The 12,378-nt window shown below is 41.4% G+C and overlaps 1 protein-coding gene across 5 annotated transcripts in view; it reads right to left on the bottom strand.

The window, feature by feature from the left end:
- Positions 1–12,378, bottom strand: part of HECW2 (HECT, C2 and WW domain containing E3 ubiquitin protein ligase 2) — a 382,585-nt gene that overhangs the window by 109,512 nt on the left and 260,695 nt on the right. For all 5 annotated transcript variants that reach the window (XM_032278791.1, XM_032278792.1, XM_032278790.1 and 2 more), the window contains 4 exons: positions 10,786–10,928; positions 8,661–8,761; positions 6,871–8,223; positions 5,601–5,696 (listed from right to left, as the gene is read on the bottom strand). In XM_032278791.1, the coding sequence (XP_032134682.1) occupies positions 5,601–5,696; positions 6,871–8,223; positions 8,661–8,761; positions 10,786–10,928 (1,693 nt within the window). The remainder of the gene's footprint in view (positions 1–5,600; positions 5,697–6,870; positions 8,224–8,660; positions 8,762–10,785; positions 10,929–12,378) is intronic.

Genomic DNA, 12,378 nt, shown 5'->3' with positions numbered 1-12,378 from the left:
GTAGAGTTTTGAATTGGTTATATTGGATATATTAAAATCAAACATCTGAATGTTATGAAGTAAATGTATAAATCCGCTATAAAAAACTGTAATAACCACAGGTACCATCATTAAAATGGAAAAATGATTAAGTTCTAATGAACTAAAGGAACTTTCAAGGAAAATTATAAGCTTTGTGATAAATGACAGATGGCAGTGTTTAAAAGATCATTTTTTTCTTATTTGAACACTCAGGAAGTAAAATTCCATTTGTATGAAGTATAAAAGTACGCTAAACTTATCTATGACTTTAGGAATCAGAATGGTAGGCCCATTTCCTCATACAGAGTTGGGGTCAATGATTGAAAGGGGGTACAAACGGGACTTCTAGATGCTGATGGTGTGGCTGCCATGTGCTTTCAATAGAAGGATTTCACCAGTACATATGTGCTCATTTCTATTTTATTTGAGCAAAAAGTTGGTTAAAAAGTCAAGTAGTTAGGCCGAGGCGGGTGGATCATGAGGTCAAGAGATCGAGACCATCCTCGTCAACATGGTGAAACCCCGTCTCTACTAAAAATACAAAAAATCAGCTGGGCATGGTGGCGCGTGCCTGTAATCCCAGCTACTGAGGAGGCTGAGGCAGGAGAATTGCCTGAATCCAGGAGGCGGAGGTTGCGGTGAGCCGAGATCGCGCCATTGCACTCCAGCCTGGGTAATAAGAGCGAAACTCCGTCTCAAAAAAAAAAAAAAAAAGTCAAGTAGTTGCATTTTTGGCACTTTAATCTTCAATTTTTAATAAAGTAGCTTTTTAAATTAAAAGTATCCATTTTTTTTTCCTGGAAACAAAGTTGTAGGCTTAGAGAATAAGAGGTCCTGACCCTAAACATAGTGGAAACTTTTAAGTCTAGATTAATTATACTTTTCAGATTCACTGCATGATTTTAGGCCATCATTTAAAAAAACACTTTAACAATGAATGTATAAAACCACAAGAAATGATAACTGTTTCCCTGTAGTTGCCCAGAACTGCCCATTTGAATCCCTCACATAAGGAATAGACTAGCTCTAACAATATGCAACATACTGGATTTCTATCAGAGTCCACCAACCCAGACTGTTCATCCTGAATCTAGTCATATTCCTAGAAAACTACCACTTTTGGGGAAATACGTTTATATAACACTTCCATATTGTCTCCAATGAAGCAATGGGTTAAGTCGCAATTACACGGGAATCAATAAGAGAAAAAGAAAATTGTTTTTCAGAGGAGCTGGGCTGGTGATTGTTTTACCACTCATCTTAATGCTAAAAAGACCAATATTTGTCATGCCAATAATATTCTAGAGGGCTTCAGCCCTGAACTACCTCTAGCTGCCAAGACCATCAATAACCTCAGGATGAGAAGATACAGCAAATTCTTAAGGTATTCTGTGCATAATTGAGTCCAAGCTACTTCCCTGGAAGTTTCTCAACAGTGTCATCCTGCCTCCAAGGCCTGGCGCTTTCTTATTTTTTATGAATCATTAGAATATCTCTCAACCAGAGCTGGAGTTACACATGCTACAAGTCCACGGTGCACTCTGTGTGGCCTAAGGCAAGAGTAAGATTTTGAGAACCAGTTGGTAGATCACCATCACTGCTGATCAGTCCTAGTACTAAGTCCAAGAGCTGTTCCCTGATCTTGAGATGGGAGAAATAGGAATGAAAAAAGAAGAAAGCAAACAAGTAAATCCCTGAAAATGTGACGAAAAGGAGCTAACAAGAACAACAATAATAATGATAAAGAAAAAGAAAAAAAGAATCAAGCCCAGGCAAAGTGACTCATACCTATAATCCCAGCACTTTGGGAGGCCAAGGCAGGAAGACTGCTTAAGGTCAGGAGTTCAAGGCCAGCCCTGGAAACATATAGTGAGACTCCTGTCTCTACAAAAAATAAAAACATAAAACATAATCAGCCAAGTATGATCATGCTTGCCTATAGTCCCAGCTACTCAGGAGGCTGAGGAGGGAGCTTGACTTGAGCCCCTGAGTTTGAGGCTGCAGTGCACCATGATCATGCCACTGTACTCTAGCCTGGGTGACAGAGAGAAAAAAAATGGGGGCCATCAAAGCAGCTCAAACTACACTGCTTCAGAAGCTTGTCCCTAGGGTAGAAAAAGAGTGACCTGCACAGAGAGGAAAGGTACTGCTGAGTCTGATACAGATACTGAATACAGCATATCTGTCTGGGACACATGATGCTGGCTAAAACCACTGCAGCCACTTTCCTAATAGGTGAGGGGCCTGCTGGGGGAGGGCCTCCTTGTATAACTCTATCCCAGAAAAAGAGAAGGCTGAGCAGACTTTTTGAGTCTTCCTGGGGCGGGGAGGGGGGGGGTCTGACCTCAAAGCACTGCAGTATATTGAAGTTTCAGCAAAACCCCCAAATCCTCTGAACTGAGGCATTGCTGGTGCCCAAAAAACACATATCACCATGTAAGGCACTCTCTGCCTCAAACCAGACTTTCAGAATTTACCTGCATCTACCCACAAAATAGACCCTTCCCTTCCTATCTCAGATCAGAATACCTGATACAGGAGAGGGAATATTGGAGACTCTGTCTCAACTTTTATTTGCATGGGATCTTAAACAAATTACTTAACTTATCTTGGCTTCAGTTTCTGCAACTATAAAAGAATCAGATTAGCTGACTTCTATGCAACAACCTATAAATTATGGACAAGACCTGCTTCACCTACCTTGCAAAATTATTGAAAGAACAAAAAATAAAGGAAAGCATGCAAAAGTGCTTTGTAAAGTGTAAAGCATCACAAAAATGAAGCTATGATAACTAATAGTGTTAAAAATCACAACTGTTAGCCTTAAAATAATTCAGCCAGGTCATTTAAGAGACGGACTAATCTGTACGCTCCAGCCAGTCACCCCTAGATGAGCCTCAGAAAGCACAAGACACCACAGAGTGTAGATGCCACCGATGTAAGTCAGACGCATGGCCAGGGGTGGTAGCAGAGTTGTCCAGTTAGAAAAGGATGGGAGGGGCCCAGCTGAGGTAAGGACAGACAACTAGCCAGGGCAGCCAAGTGATTAAACACTGTCATAAGGATGAGACACACATGGGAATGGGAGACAGAGCTGAACAGCAACCAGGCATACCCAGACCATAATCCATAGCCTACCCATGAAAATATACATCCCCAAATTTGCAAGTTGCTTGGTCCTATAGCACGAGTATATAAATGTGTGTGTGTATAACTTACATTTTTAGAGGTAGTCAACTTCATTTCTGAGTTTTTAAAATATAAAAATTCTGTTTATACTTTTTAAAAAATATTATTTACCAAGTATTAAACAAATTAGTACAGAGAAATGTTTCTTAGAGGGCACAATTTGGGGTGGGACAATTTGGGGTGGGACAATTCTTAGTTGTATCCGACTGTTTCACGATTGTAGGACATTTAATACACTGGCCCCTACCAACTAAATACCAGTGGCACCCTTCAAACACTGTTATACTGAAAGGCCACTTCACCTCAGCTCTAAACATCGCTTAGTAGGTGGCATCCTCTGCCACCACTGAAAACCTCTGAATTAGAGGGAACACATCTTAAGAATTTTCCTCTTGTCACTCACTGATTAAATAGGATGGGTCACAAAGTTTCCTTTACTTTTGCAAATATATCGGCTCATTAAAATGAACTGCCAATTGTAAAAAAAATTTCCCAAGATGTATTCTACAGGTGTAATGCAAACACCAGTATTTAAACTATTTATTGAGATATCCCAAACAGTGATCATAATTTCAGCAGGACAGTACCTGTCTTTATTAAATACAATCAGGAGACCACACTTATGCACAGGAAAAATTACTGCAATTGGATGTGGCTAAGAAGACGCCATTTATCAATGCACTTCTGCAATGTTCCTGTCCAACCCCCTGAAACTCTAAATGACTATTAATATGTATACACATAAAAATGAAGTTCTCCCAGAACTCTCTCCTAGCGTTCTGAATTTGTTTTACTCCAATTATACCTAAATATCTTCCAGGAACATTTTCCTTTTTTTGACTCATCTTTTCTCAAAGGCATTACCAATTGTTTTATCAATAAGGAAGTTTTCTGTGCCCCTCTTGAGTCTCTGGGCCCCTCTACCTGCTTAAGATAACACAAGGTTAATTAATCTCTCAGTCTATTTTATTTTAAACTGCTTAAAATATGTTTTCTATGAGTCATAGCCCTCAGTTATACAAATATACAAACAAGGGAAGGATTTGTGCCCAAAAGAATTTCAAAAGGATTAAGCTGATATTTTGATAAACTCTCCATAGTACCGTTCAGGTCTTTTGTCAGTACTTGCCAGACAAACCACTCAGAATTTTAGTGCTTTAAATTCATTCCCTCCCCTCTTTATGTCCCACTATTTTTTTTTTTTTTGAGAAGGAGTTACACTCTTGTTGCCCAGGCAGGAGTGCAATGGTGCCATCTCAGCTCACCTCAACTTCCACCTCCCGGATTCAAGCGATTCTCCTGCCTCAGCCTATTGAGTAGCTGGGATTACAGGTACACACCATGTTGCCCAGCTAATTTTTTGTATTTTTTAGTAGAGATGGGATTTCACCGTGTTGGCCAGGCTGGTCTTGAACTCCTGACTTCAGGTTATCTGCCCACCTCGGCCTCCCAAAGTGCTGGGATCACAGGCATGTGTCACCACACCCCGCTTATGTCCCACCATTTTTAAAACACAGAGAAGCCAAGGCATTAGCTTCTTGTCATAATCATATGTAAGATAGGCAAGTGGAGGGGGTGAGCAAGAAGAGAAAGTGGTAAGACAAAAGGGTGCACCTTCCAGTGTATTTTAAAAACAATGTTTACCAGGGTTTACCAATATTCATCAAAATCCATTGCTCTCACAGAGCTATATCTCTTTAAAGAACTCTAGAAATTTAAATAGAGCTTACATTTCATCTGGATTATGACTGACCAGGGGTATCACTCATACCTTTGAATACAGGTTATGTAACTATATCCCAGCATCCCTAATCCTCCACCATCTATCTCTCCTTTAAGTGTTTTCTGAAAGCGAAATAAATGAAATGTCTTTCAAATCCACAGATAATTGTCATGTCCCAAATAAGTCGGAGACTAATTTCTGAAATTAATAACACTTCTCTGCATATCCCTAAAAATATTAGAACCTTGTGCTTAATGATTTTAAATGCTGTAAGTGAACAAAAAGGCAGTATATTACATAGAGTGAAGCTTTTCCTAAGAAAGCGTACTAATTTGTCTATCAGCTAAAAGAACATTCATGCTGTGGTTAGGCATAATTTAAAAAAATTCTATTATGCAGCCAATTTTCCAAAATATCTGGGTCTATCACCATATTATAATGTTTACCCTATGGGCAGTGCAGCTACCCTTTCTTTCAGCAGAATGGTGCTAGAGAAGAGTTGTTGGCCTGGCACTTCCCAGGCTACACCTGCTATGCCAAGTGGCAGCCCCCAGATTCCTTCCGCTTGAAGACCATGTATCCATCTTTTAAGACTCATGGAATGGGTCTGCCTGTCACCTTGTACCCTTTGATTAAGGTGGGCCCTTTTTAACTAACAGGTGCTCACTTGGGGGGAGAGCCTCGTCCACTCTCTGGTAGCGGCTAACATCCTGGCGCACTGAAGGTAGTGATCGCAGTGGCTGGTGGCCGTTGGCTTGAGAACCTAGGATTAAAGGTAGAAAGTTACCAGGTATTGTTTTCTCTTTCAATTTCAAAACAGACTTTATAAAAAAATTTTAAAACCTAAGATAAATCCCAAGCCTAGTTTCTTTTCTCTGTTTAGTCTCATTCCCATATGAGAAGCTAGAAACAAAAGAAGAGAATAAACAGGAGGTGAATGCTTAGAAGAGGGCTTCCTGAAGAACTGTCTTCTGCCTGTATCCCTCCCCTCCTGCAACTTCCCCTTCCTCATCCCTCAGCCACAGTGGCCTTTGTCCTGGTCATACACTGATGCTTTAGGGTCACATGGTGGCTACAATATGATAAAGGAAACAGAAAAAAAGGAGGAGGAAGAAAAGAAGGGGATAATGTAGGTAGAAAAATAAATTACAGAAGAAAACCATTCCTATTTCTGAGTTATGCCAGCTAGACACATGAAATTGATCTTTGATTTTTAATGCATCCTCACAAGGCATTTAATAGAAATCATTCAAGAGAGCTGCATTCACTGAGTGTAATACAAACTGCAGGTGTAAATGTGTAACCTTGCTTACAAAAACAGCTCATTCTTCAAATCAGAATGCATCACCTAACTTAGCTGACATTCCTAAACTGTGGAAGACAAAATATTACCTTTGATGCATAGCATACATTTATCTTTCACTGTGAAATTTTAGAAAAAAGGAGTGACTAGGTGTCTCTCATACCTTTGAGGATTACACTAAGGTTGAAGCTGCCAGCCTGTTTGGTTGTGTATCTACAAACCCAGGTCCCAATAGAGACCCATTATTTGTTTGAAGACTGCTGTTTAATAGGCCTCTTACTTCAGCAATAGACGATCCATTTTTTAAAAGAGCACTGAATTTGAACTCAAGCCCATCTGGATGTAAATCATGCTGCCTTCTTCCTTGCTATGTGATTAAGTCCCTCGGCCTCCCCACTCTGAAACAGGAGGCCTAATCTAGAGGAAGGGCTTCAGCTGCCACACATTTGTTACCTGTTTCTTTCTCTTCCTGACCCTATTTTCAGTCTTGCCTCTCTTCCGCTGCTGAACCTCAAGGTGAGGAATTCAGATAATATGCAACCTGCGGCCTTATTTACATTGAGGGGAAAACTACAGAACTTCTCTCTGCACAGCTATGATCGAGACAAGATCCACAGTGGTGTCCACATCCTACCTCCAGTAGCGCCATCCTCCTGGGCAGTCGCCCCTTCACAGGTGCCTTGGGCCTCCCCAGCACTGCCCTCTTCTTGGGGTGGGCTCTCAGCAGCAGCTGTGGCTCCCTCCAGGCTCCCCCTCCGCTGCCAGACCTCCCCCAGCTCCTCCTGGTCAGGTACTGTGGCCGATTCTGCCCCTGGCCCCTCCTCCTCCCCACTGGGCACCTGTACCACAGGTAAAGAACCAGGAGTGCACACAGAATCCTGCGACCCTTCAGCAGGGCCGCTGCTGGTGGGCTCTGCCACACAGGCTCCATCTTCCTCCTCCTGAGAAGAAAAGGCTGGGGTTTCAGGAAACCTTGCGCTCTCAAGAGAGGAGCACCGCGTCTCCACAGAGGACAGCTGCGTGGTCACACTCTCATTGCAGGAGCTGTCAGCACATTCCAGGTCACTCTCTCCCTCGGGCCTGGTGCTGGCTTCGCTCACACTCTCTGTCCTGGCAGGATCACTGGGTTCTGTTTCAGAGGACACCTGGGAAGGCTCAGAGCCCTGATCGAGAGACTCGGTCTCACTGACAGCTCTTCGGCTTCCTCCCGATGCATCAGAAGTCCCCGTGTCTGCCCCACTTGTGGGCTGATCTGCCTCTTGAGAGCCACACAATTCAGCACTGCCCTGGTCAGCACTGGGTTGAGACTCTGGGCCGCCTTCACCTTCCTCTGGGACTGGGCCTGCAGGTAAGGAGCTCTCTGCAAGCTCTGGAAGATTTTCTGGCTTATCCTCAAAGGAAGTGGCTTCGTGTGAGGAGCCTTCCTCATTCTCAATGGGGTTGTCCTCTGGCTTTGTCTGAGATGTCAGGCTTCCATCATCAGCTCTGGATGCCCTGCTAAACATGATCAGGCCTCCCTCCTCCTCCAGGGAAGACGGGTAACCCAGGTCTTGCTGGAACTCATGATCTTCTTCATCTGAGTCAATATGAAGCATGGCATTGAGTCTTGTGTCGGTGGGGAAACTACTCCTCAGTTTCGGAGAGGCACCCATGGACCTCTCAGAGCAGGTGGCTGTCCCTGGCCTGGAGTGGCCATTGTGTTCGACAGCATCTAAGTAATCATTGAGTGAATCCTGACGTCCTCTGGGAGGTGAGGTCCTTGAAGAAGTAGAGGTTAATTCCTCTGTGTCTATTTCCAGAGTGGAGCTAGTCCTGAATGAATGCTTGGGGGTCCCATCGGCAACGCTGTCCTCAGAAACTGGCCCATTAGTGCACACCTGGCTGTCATGATGGCTCCCTGGCATGTCCTCATCATCAGAAGGGCTACCTAAGTCTCCATTCACAGAATTGACTCCAAGTATTGTGCCAACAGCTTCTGGAGAGGCATCTGAATGAGAAAACAGCATTTCTAAAAATGAACTAGAAATAACAAATGAACGTTTTATGACCTATTTGCTTTGCCACCAGTAAGTTCAAATAATTCAGTCATTCCACTGAGGGCTCTTTATTGGCTTGCTAAGATTCACCACTCACTACTAAACAAGGAGACTGCTAGTCAGTTTGGCACAGGAGCTATATATGTTAATACGGCTCGAAATTCGACACCCCAGTTTCAAAATGCAGGCATCAATCTAAGAGACATTTTTGGGCAAAATAGGCTTTCCTACTTGCTTAGAAATTTTCAGCAGGTAACTATTTGACAGCTGATTTACTTTCAGAACAGGACACTAATTCAATTCTGTTCAGAAGCAAACTGACAATTGAGTCAGGTCTAACGAGTTTTTCCTATAGCAATGTATTCATGCAGATATATTTATATCTCACCTTCATGAACAGAAGATGTAACCTCCACCTTAAATTGGAGGTACCCACTCACGTGGTCAGCTGGGAGCCTTCTGCCAAGGTTGTAGCTGAGCATTTGATCACTGCAAGAAGAGAAATGCTTCTTTCATCCTGACTACACTGGAGTCAGCCTTCGCTTTCTTTCCACAGGCCACCCCCCAAATCCCTCATATCTCTCTTAAAACTTTCAGACTCACAAGAACATTAGAGGCTCAAGGCACATTATAGTCCAATGTAATATTATTCATTCACACAAATGGAATGTTTATAAACCCAGAGATAAAAGGAAATATTGCTGCAAGAAAAATTATTATTAGGAGCACGAGATATCATACGCTGTGTGATATTTTTAAGGACACTGATTCACTCTCTTACGGCAAAGGGAGACTAGAAAAAGGAGATTTTGAAAGTCATAAAGGAGCTGTGAAAGGCCTCAAGTTTTAGAAGTTTTTTGACTTGGGTGCCAAAGGGGAGAGGGCCTGGTTCCTCAGCATTTAGCACAATAGGAAGCTGGTTCTAAAAGGACACTCACAGCTAAGGATTATCACCCAACACAGCACACAGGGCGCTGTGCAACATCCTGAAGAACAGGAGCTAGGAGTTAGGAGAGAGAAGCACAAGAACACAAGAATGAAAGGGACCTTCATACCCAAGACAGCAGCCCTGGCTGTGTGATGGGGAGGGGGCCGCTAAGCTCTGCTTCCTCACCTGTAAAGTAAGGAGACTGGAGCTGCTGGCTCTTCCTGCTGGGGAGCCTGGCCTTTCACTGATTCTCAGGGTGCCTAGTGAGCAGTGCTTATGGGATGGTTGGCAAAGCCAGATGTGCCACTGTGGTGGGGTCATGTCCCAGATCTGGAAGCAGGCTCAGTCTGCCTGCCTCCTCAAGGATGGAGTTGTCCATCTGTTTCAAGTTTTGTATCAAAGTCAAATGCAATCATTTCATTTTATTGCACACAGCAACAATGTTATTCTGAATTAAATGACTTATTCTTTTTTTTTTTTTCTTGAGACAGAGTCTCCCTCTGCTGCCCAGGCCAGAGTGCAATGGCGTGATCTCGGCTCACTGCAACCTTGCCTCCCAGGTTCAAGCAATTCTGCCTAAGCCTCCTAAGTAGCTGGGATTACAGGCGCCCACCACCATGCCCAGCTAACTTTTTGTATTTTTAGTAGAGACGGGGTTTTGCCATGTTGGCCAGGCTGGTCTCAAACTCCTGACCTCAGGTGATCCGCCGCCTCAGCCTTCTAAAGTGTTGGGGTTACGGGCCTGAGTCCCTGCGCCTGGCCAACTTATTCTTAATTAAAGGAAATCATCAAAAGGATAGTGCCAAATCACTCCACCTCTGCTCTCACACTGCCCTCTAATGGCTATTTCAGAAGGAAGACACAATGTTTCTATCTACTGTGTGCTCCACTGTACAGTTTAGAGCCTCTAGTCAGCTATGCATTATTAATTTGCATAACTTGTCTTTGTTCTTCTCTGTCTCCTCTGACTTCTTACTACTGTACTCACAACTTACAAAAAGATCACAAAAAAGAGACATTACTCATTAAATTTTGAGTATGTCAATGAATAAATTTTAGTTGCTTGAATGAATGTATATATCTAGGAGCTTTATAATAACACTTCCTCAAGTCTAGTTCTTGTATTTTATGGCTCCAAAACCAGATTGTTTCTGTTTTTCAAGAATAAAAGTTCTCTGGATAGAATTAATTAGGATAAAGTAAGCATCAACCTGACCCCAGAATTCTGCTCTAGGGAGAAGATTTTATTAAAAAAAAAAAAAAAACAAAAAACTTCAATATCCTGAGAAACAATCAAACACCATGAGATTTTACACTGAAATGTTAATAGTGGGTACTATTGGAAAAGTACCCACTATTAACGTTTACCCACTTGGAAAAGATAAAGATGCAAAAAATATATATAATTTAAACGAACTACTTTTTGTCAAGTATATATTTTTAAGTGTAATGATGTTTTAATTTTAAAAAGAATTGTGTTACTACTTCTAATCAGTATGAAAAGTCCTAGGACTACCAAGTTTCACTTCACTTTTTCCTCTATGAACTAATCTCAACAATATCCCCAAAGGTAAAGGCTGATTACCCAATGGCTTGTCGCTCCAGCAGCCTCTGGACTGGAATGGTTAGTTTCCCCAGAAAACGCTTGATGATGGGACGGCTCTTGGCAAATTTGTCTTTAATTTCAATTTCTAAGACATCAGTAAGAAGTGCAAAAAAGGAATATTTCTGAAAACACAAAGAGATAACATCCTGGTTCAAAAGAAAGACAAATATGATACTATATCATTTTATTTGTATAGGAAATGATATCTCTTAAATTCTAACAACATAGAGTTCCACAAAGCTAGAAACAGCTGCAGCTATTGTCAATCCTTTATTCATTCAGAATCATTAGCATTCACCACGATTAAAAAGCATCAGTCAAGGATCTGTACGACAAAAGAAGCCCTATCAGTCAATCATGCCGCCTTTCCTAGTTTAACAGTTTTAGGAGATGTTAATCAAATATTAAGTTATGCACAATGCAATTTTAGTACTCCCTACATGTATTGTATCTCAATTCTTTGATATTTAATATCTTGTTATAGAATGGTTTAGAATTAACTAGTATATTTGATTGACAATTTGAAACCCTAATCTCATGAAATTCTGAAGTTGCAAAACATGGTTGAAAATACTCCTCCACTTAGTGGTTAAAATAGGAACATCTGCAGAATACTGTGGTTTCCCTGATAAATATTAAAACAATGTTTAAATGGAATTTTTACTTAAGTTTATAAGGCATGCAGGGTCATTTCTTCTGGGACAGAAAAATAAAAGTATGAGGTTAAGATAGGTTTTGTGGTTTTCATTTTAAGAATGCCACTGGAGAAATTTTGATTGGACATTAATAAGGATATAAAATAAATAAGAGTTTTACTCACAGAGACTTTTACATATATAAATCTTCACTTTATCTTTAGAACAATATAATTTTCTGTTTAAGGATGAGAATCTCAGGATAAGCAAATGATGGAGCCAGGAATCTAACCTAAATCACTTCACTGCTTCCCTGACAGTATCCATGCAACTATAACGATGTGAATAGTGTCGGCCAACTTTTCACTTGGATGCCTTCAGGTTTATCTAATCATAACAACTAAGGTTTTCCAAAGGGCCTTACAATTTGGCAGTCTGCTTGATGGAAAAAGGTACTTGCTTAGAATAGAAAAGCAGAGTTGAAGCCCCACTTCTCTCTCTGAATAGTTAGTCCCATAAACACTTGACGCTTCAATTTCTTAAACACCAAAATGAAGATATGATAATCTCATCCTCTGTGCCTCCCTTTCAGGTTCACACTGGTGACATGGTCAAAAACTTTGCAAATTAAAAATGTCAGGAAAATAGTTACTGCCTGTTTCATTATCATATCTATCATGCACCTTCTAGAATCATATTGAGATATATTTTTATGTCTTCTAGGCTTTGAAATGTGTTAGACTAAGTGGCACACCCTTAAGAGGTTTTTTTCTTTTTTTTTTTCCCATGATGAGATCATTAGAGTATAAGAATACGAGCACCATTCGTTCGTCCATCTCCAAAACCACAGGAACCACCCAGGAGAAATGCCTTGCAGGGTTGGCAAGTCTCAAATAACCGTTTTTCTCTAATTGGTTTTAGATCCCCTGAAATACCT

This window comes from Sapajus apella, unplaced genomic scaffold (assembly GCF_009761245.1).
Source record: "Sapajus apella isolate SASKATOON/1434 unplaced genomic scaffold, GSC_monkey_1.0 scaffold10, whole genome shotgun sequence".
NCBI classification, from domain to species: domain Eukaryota; kingdom Metazoa; phylum Chordata; class Mammalia; order Primates; family Cebidae; genus Sapajus; species Sapajus apella.
The sequence above is the reverse complement of the archived record's forward strand: the minus strand, read 5'-3'. Positions and strand labels throughout refer to the sequence as shown.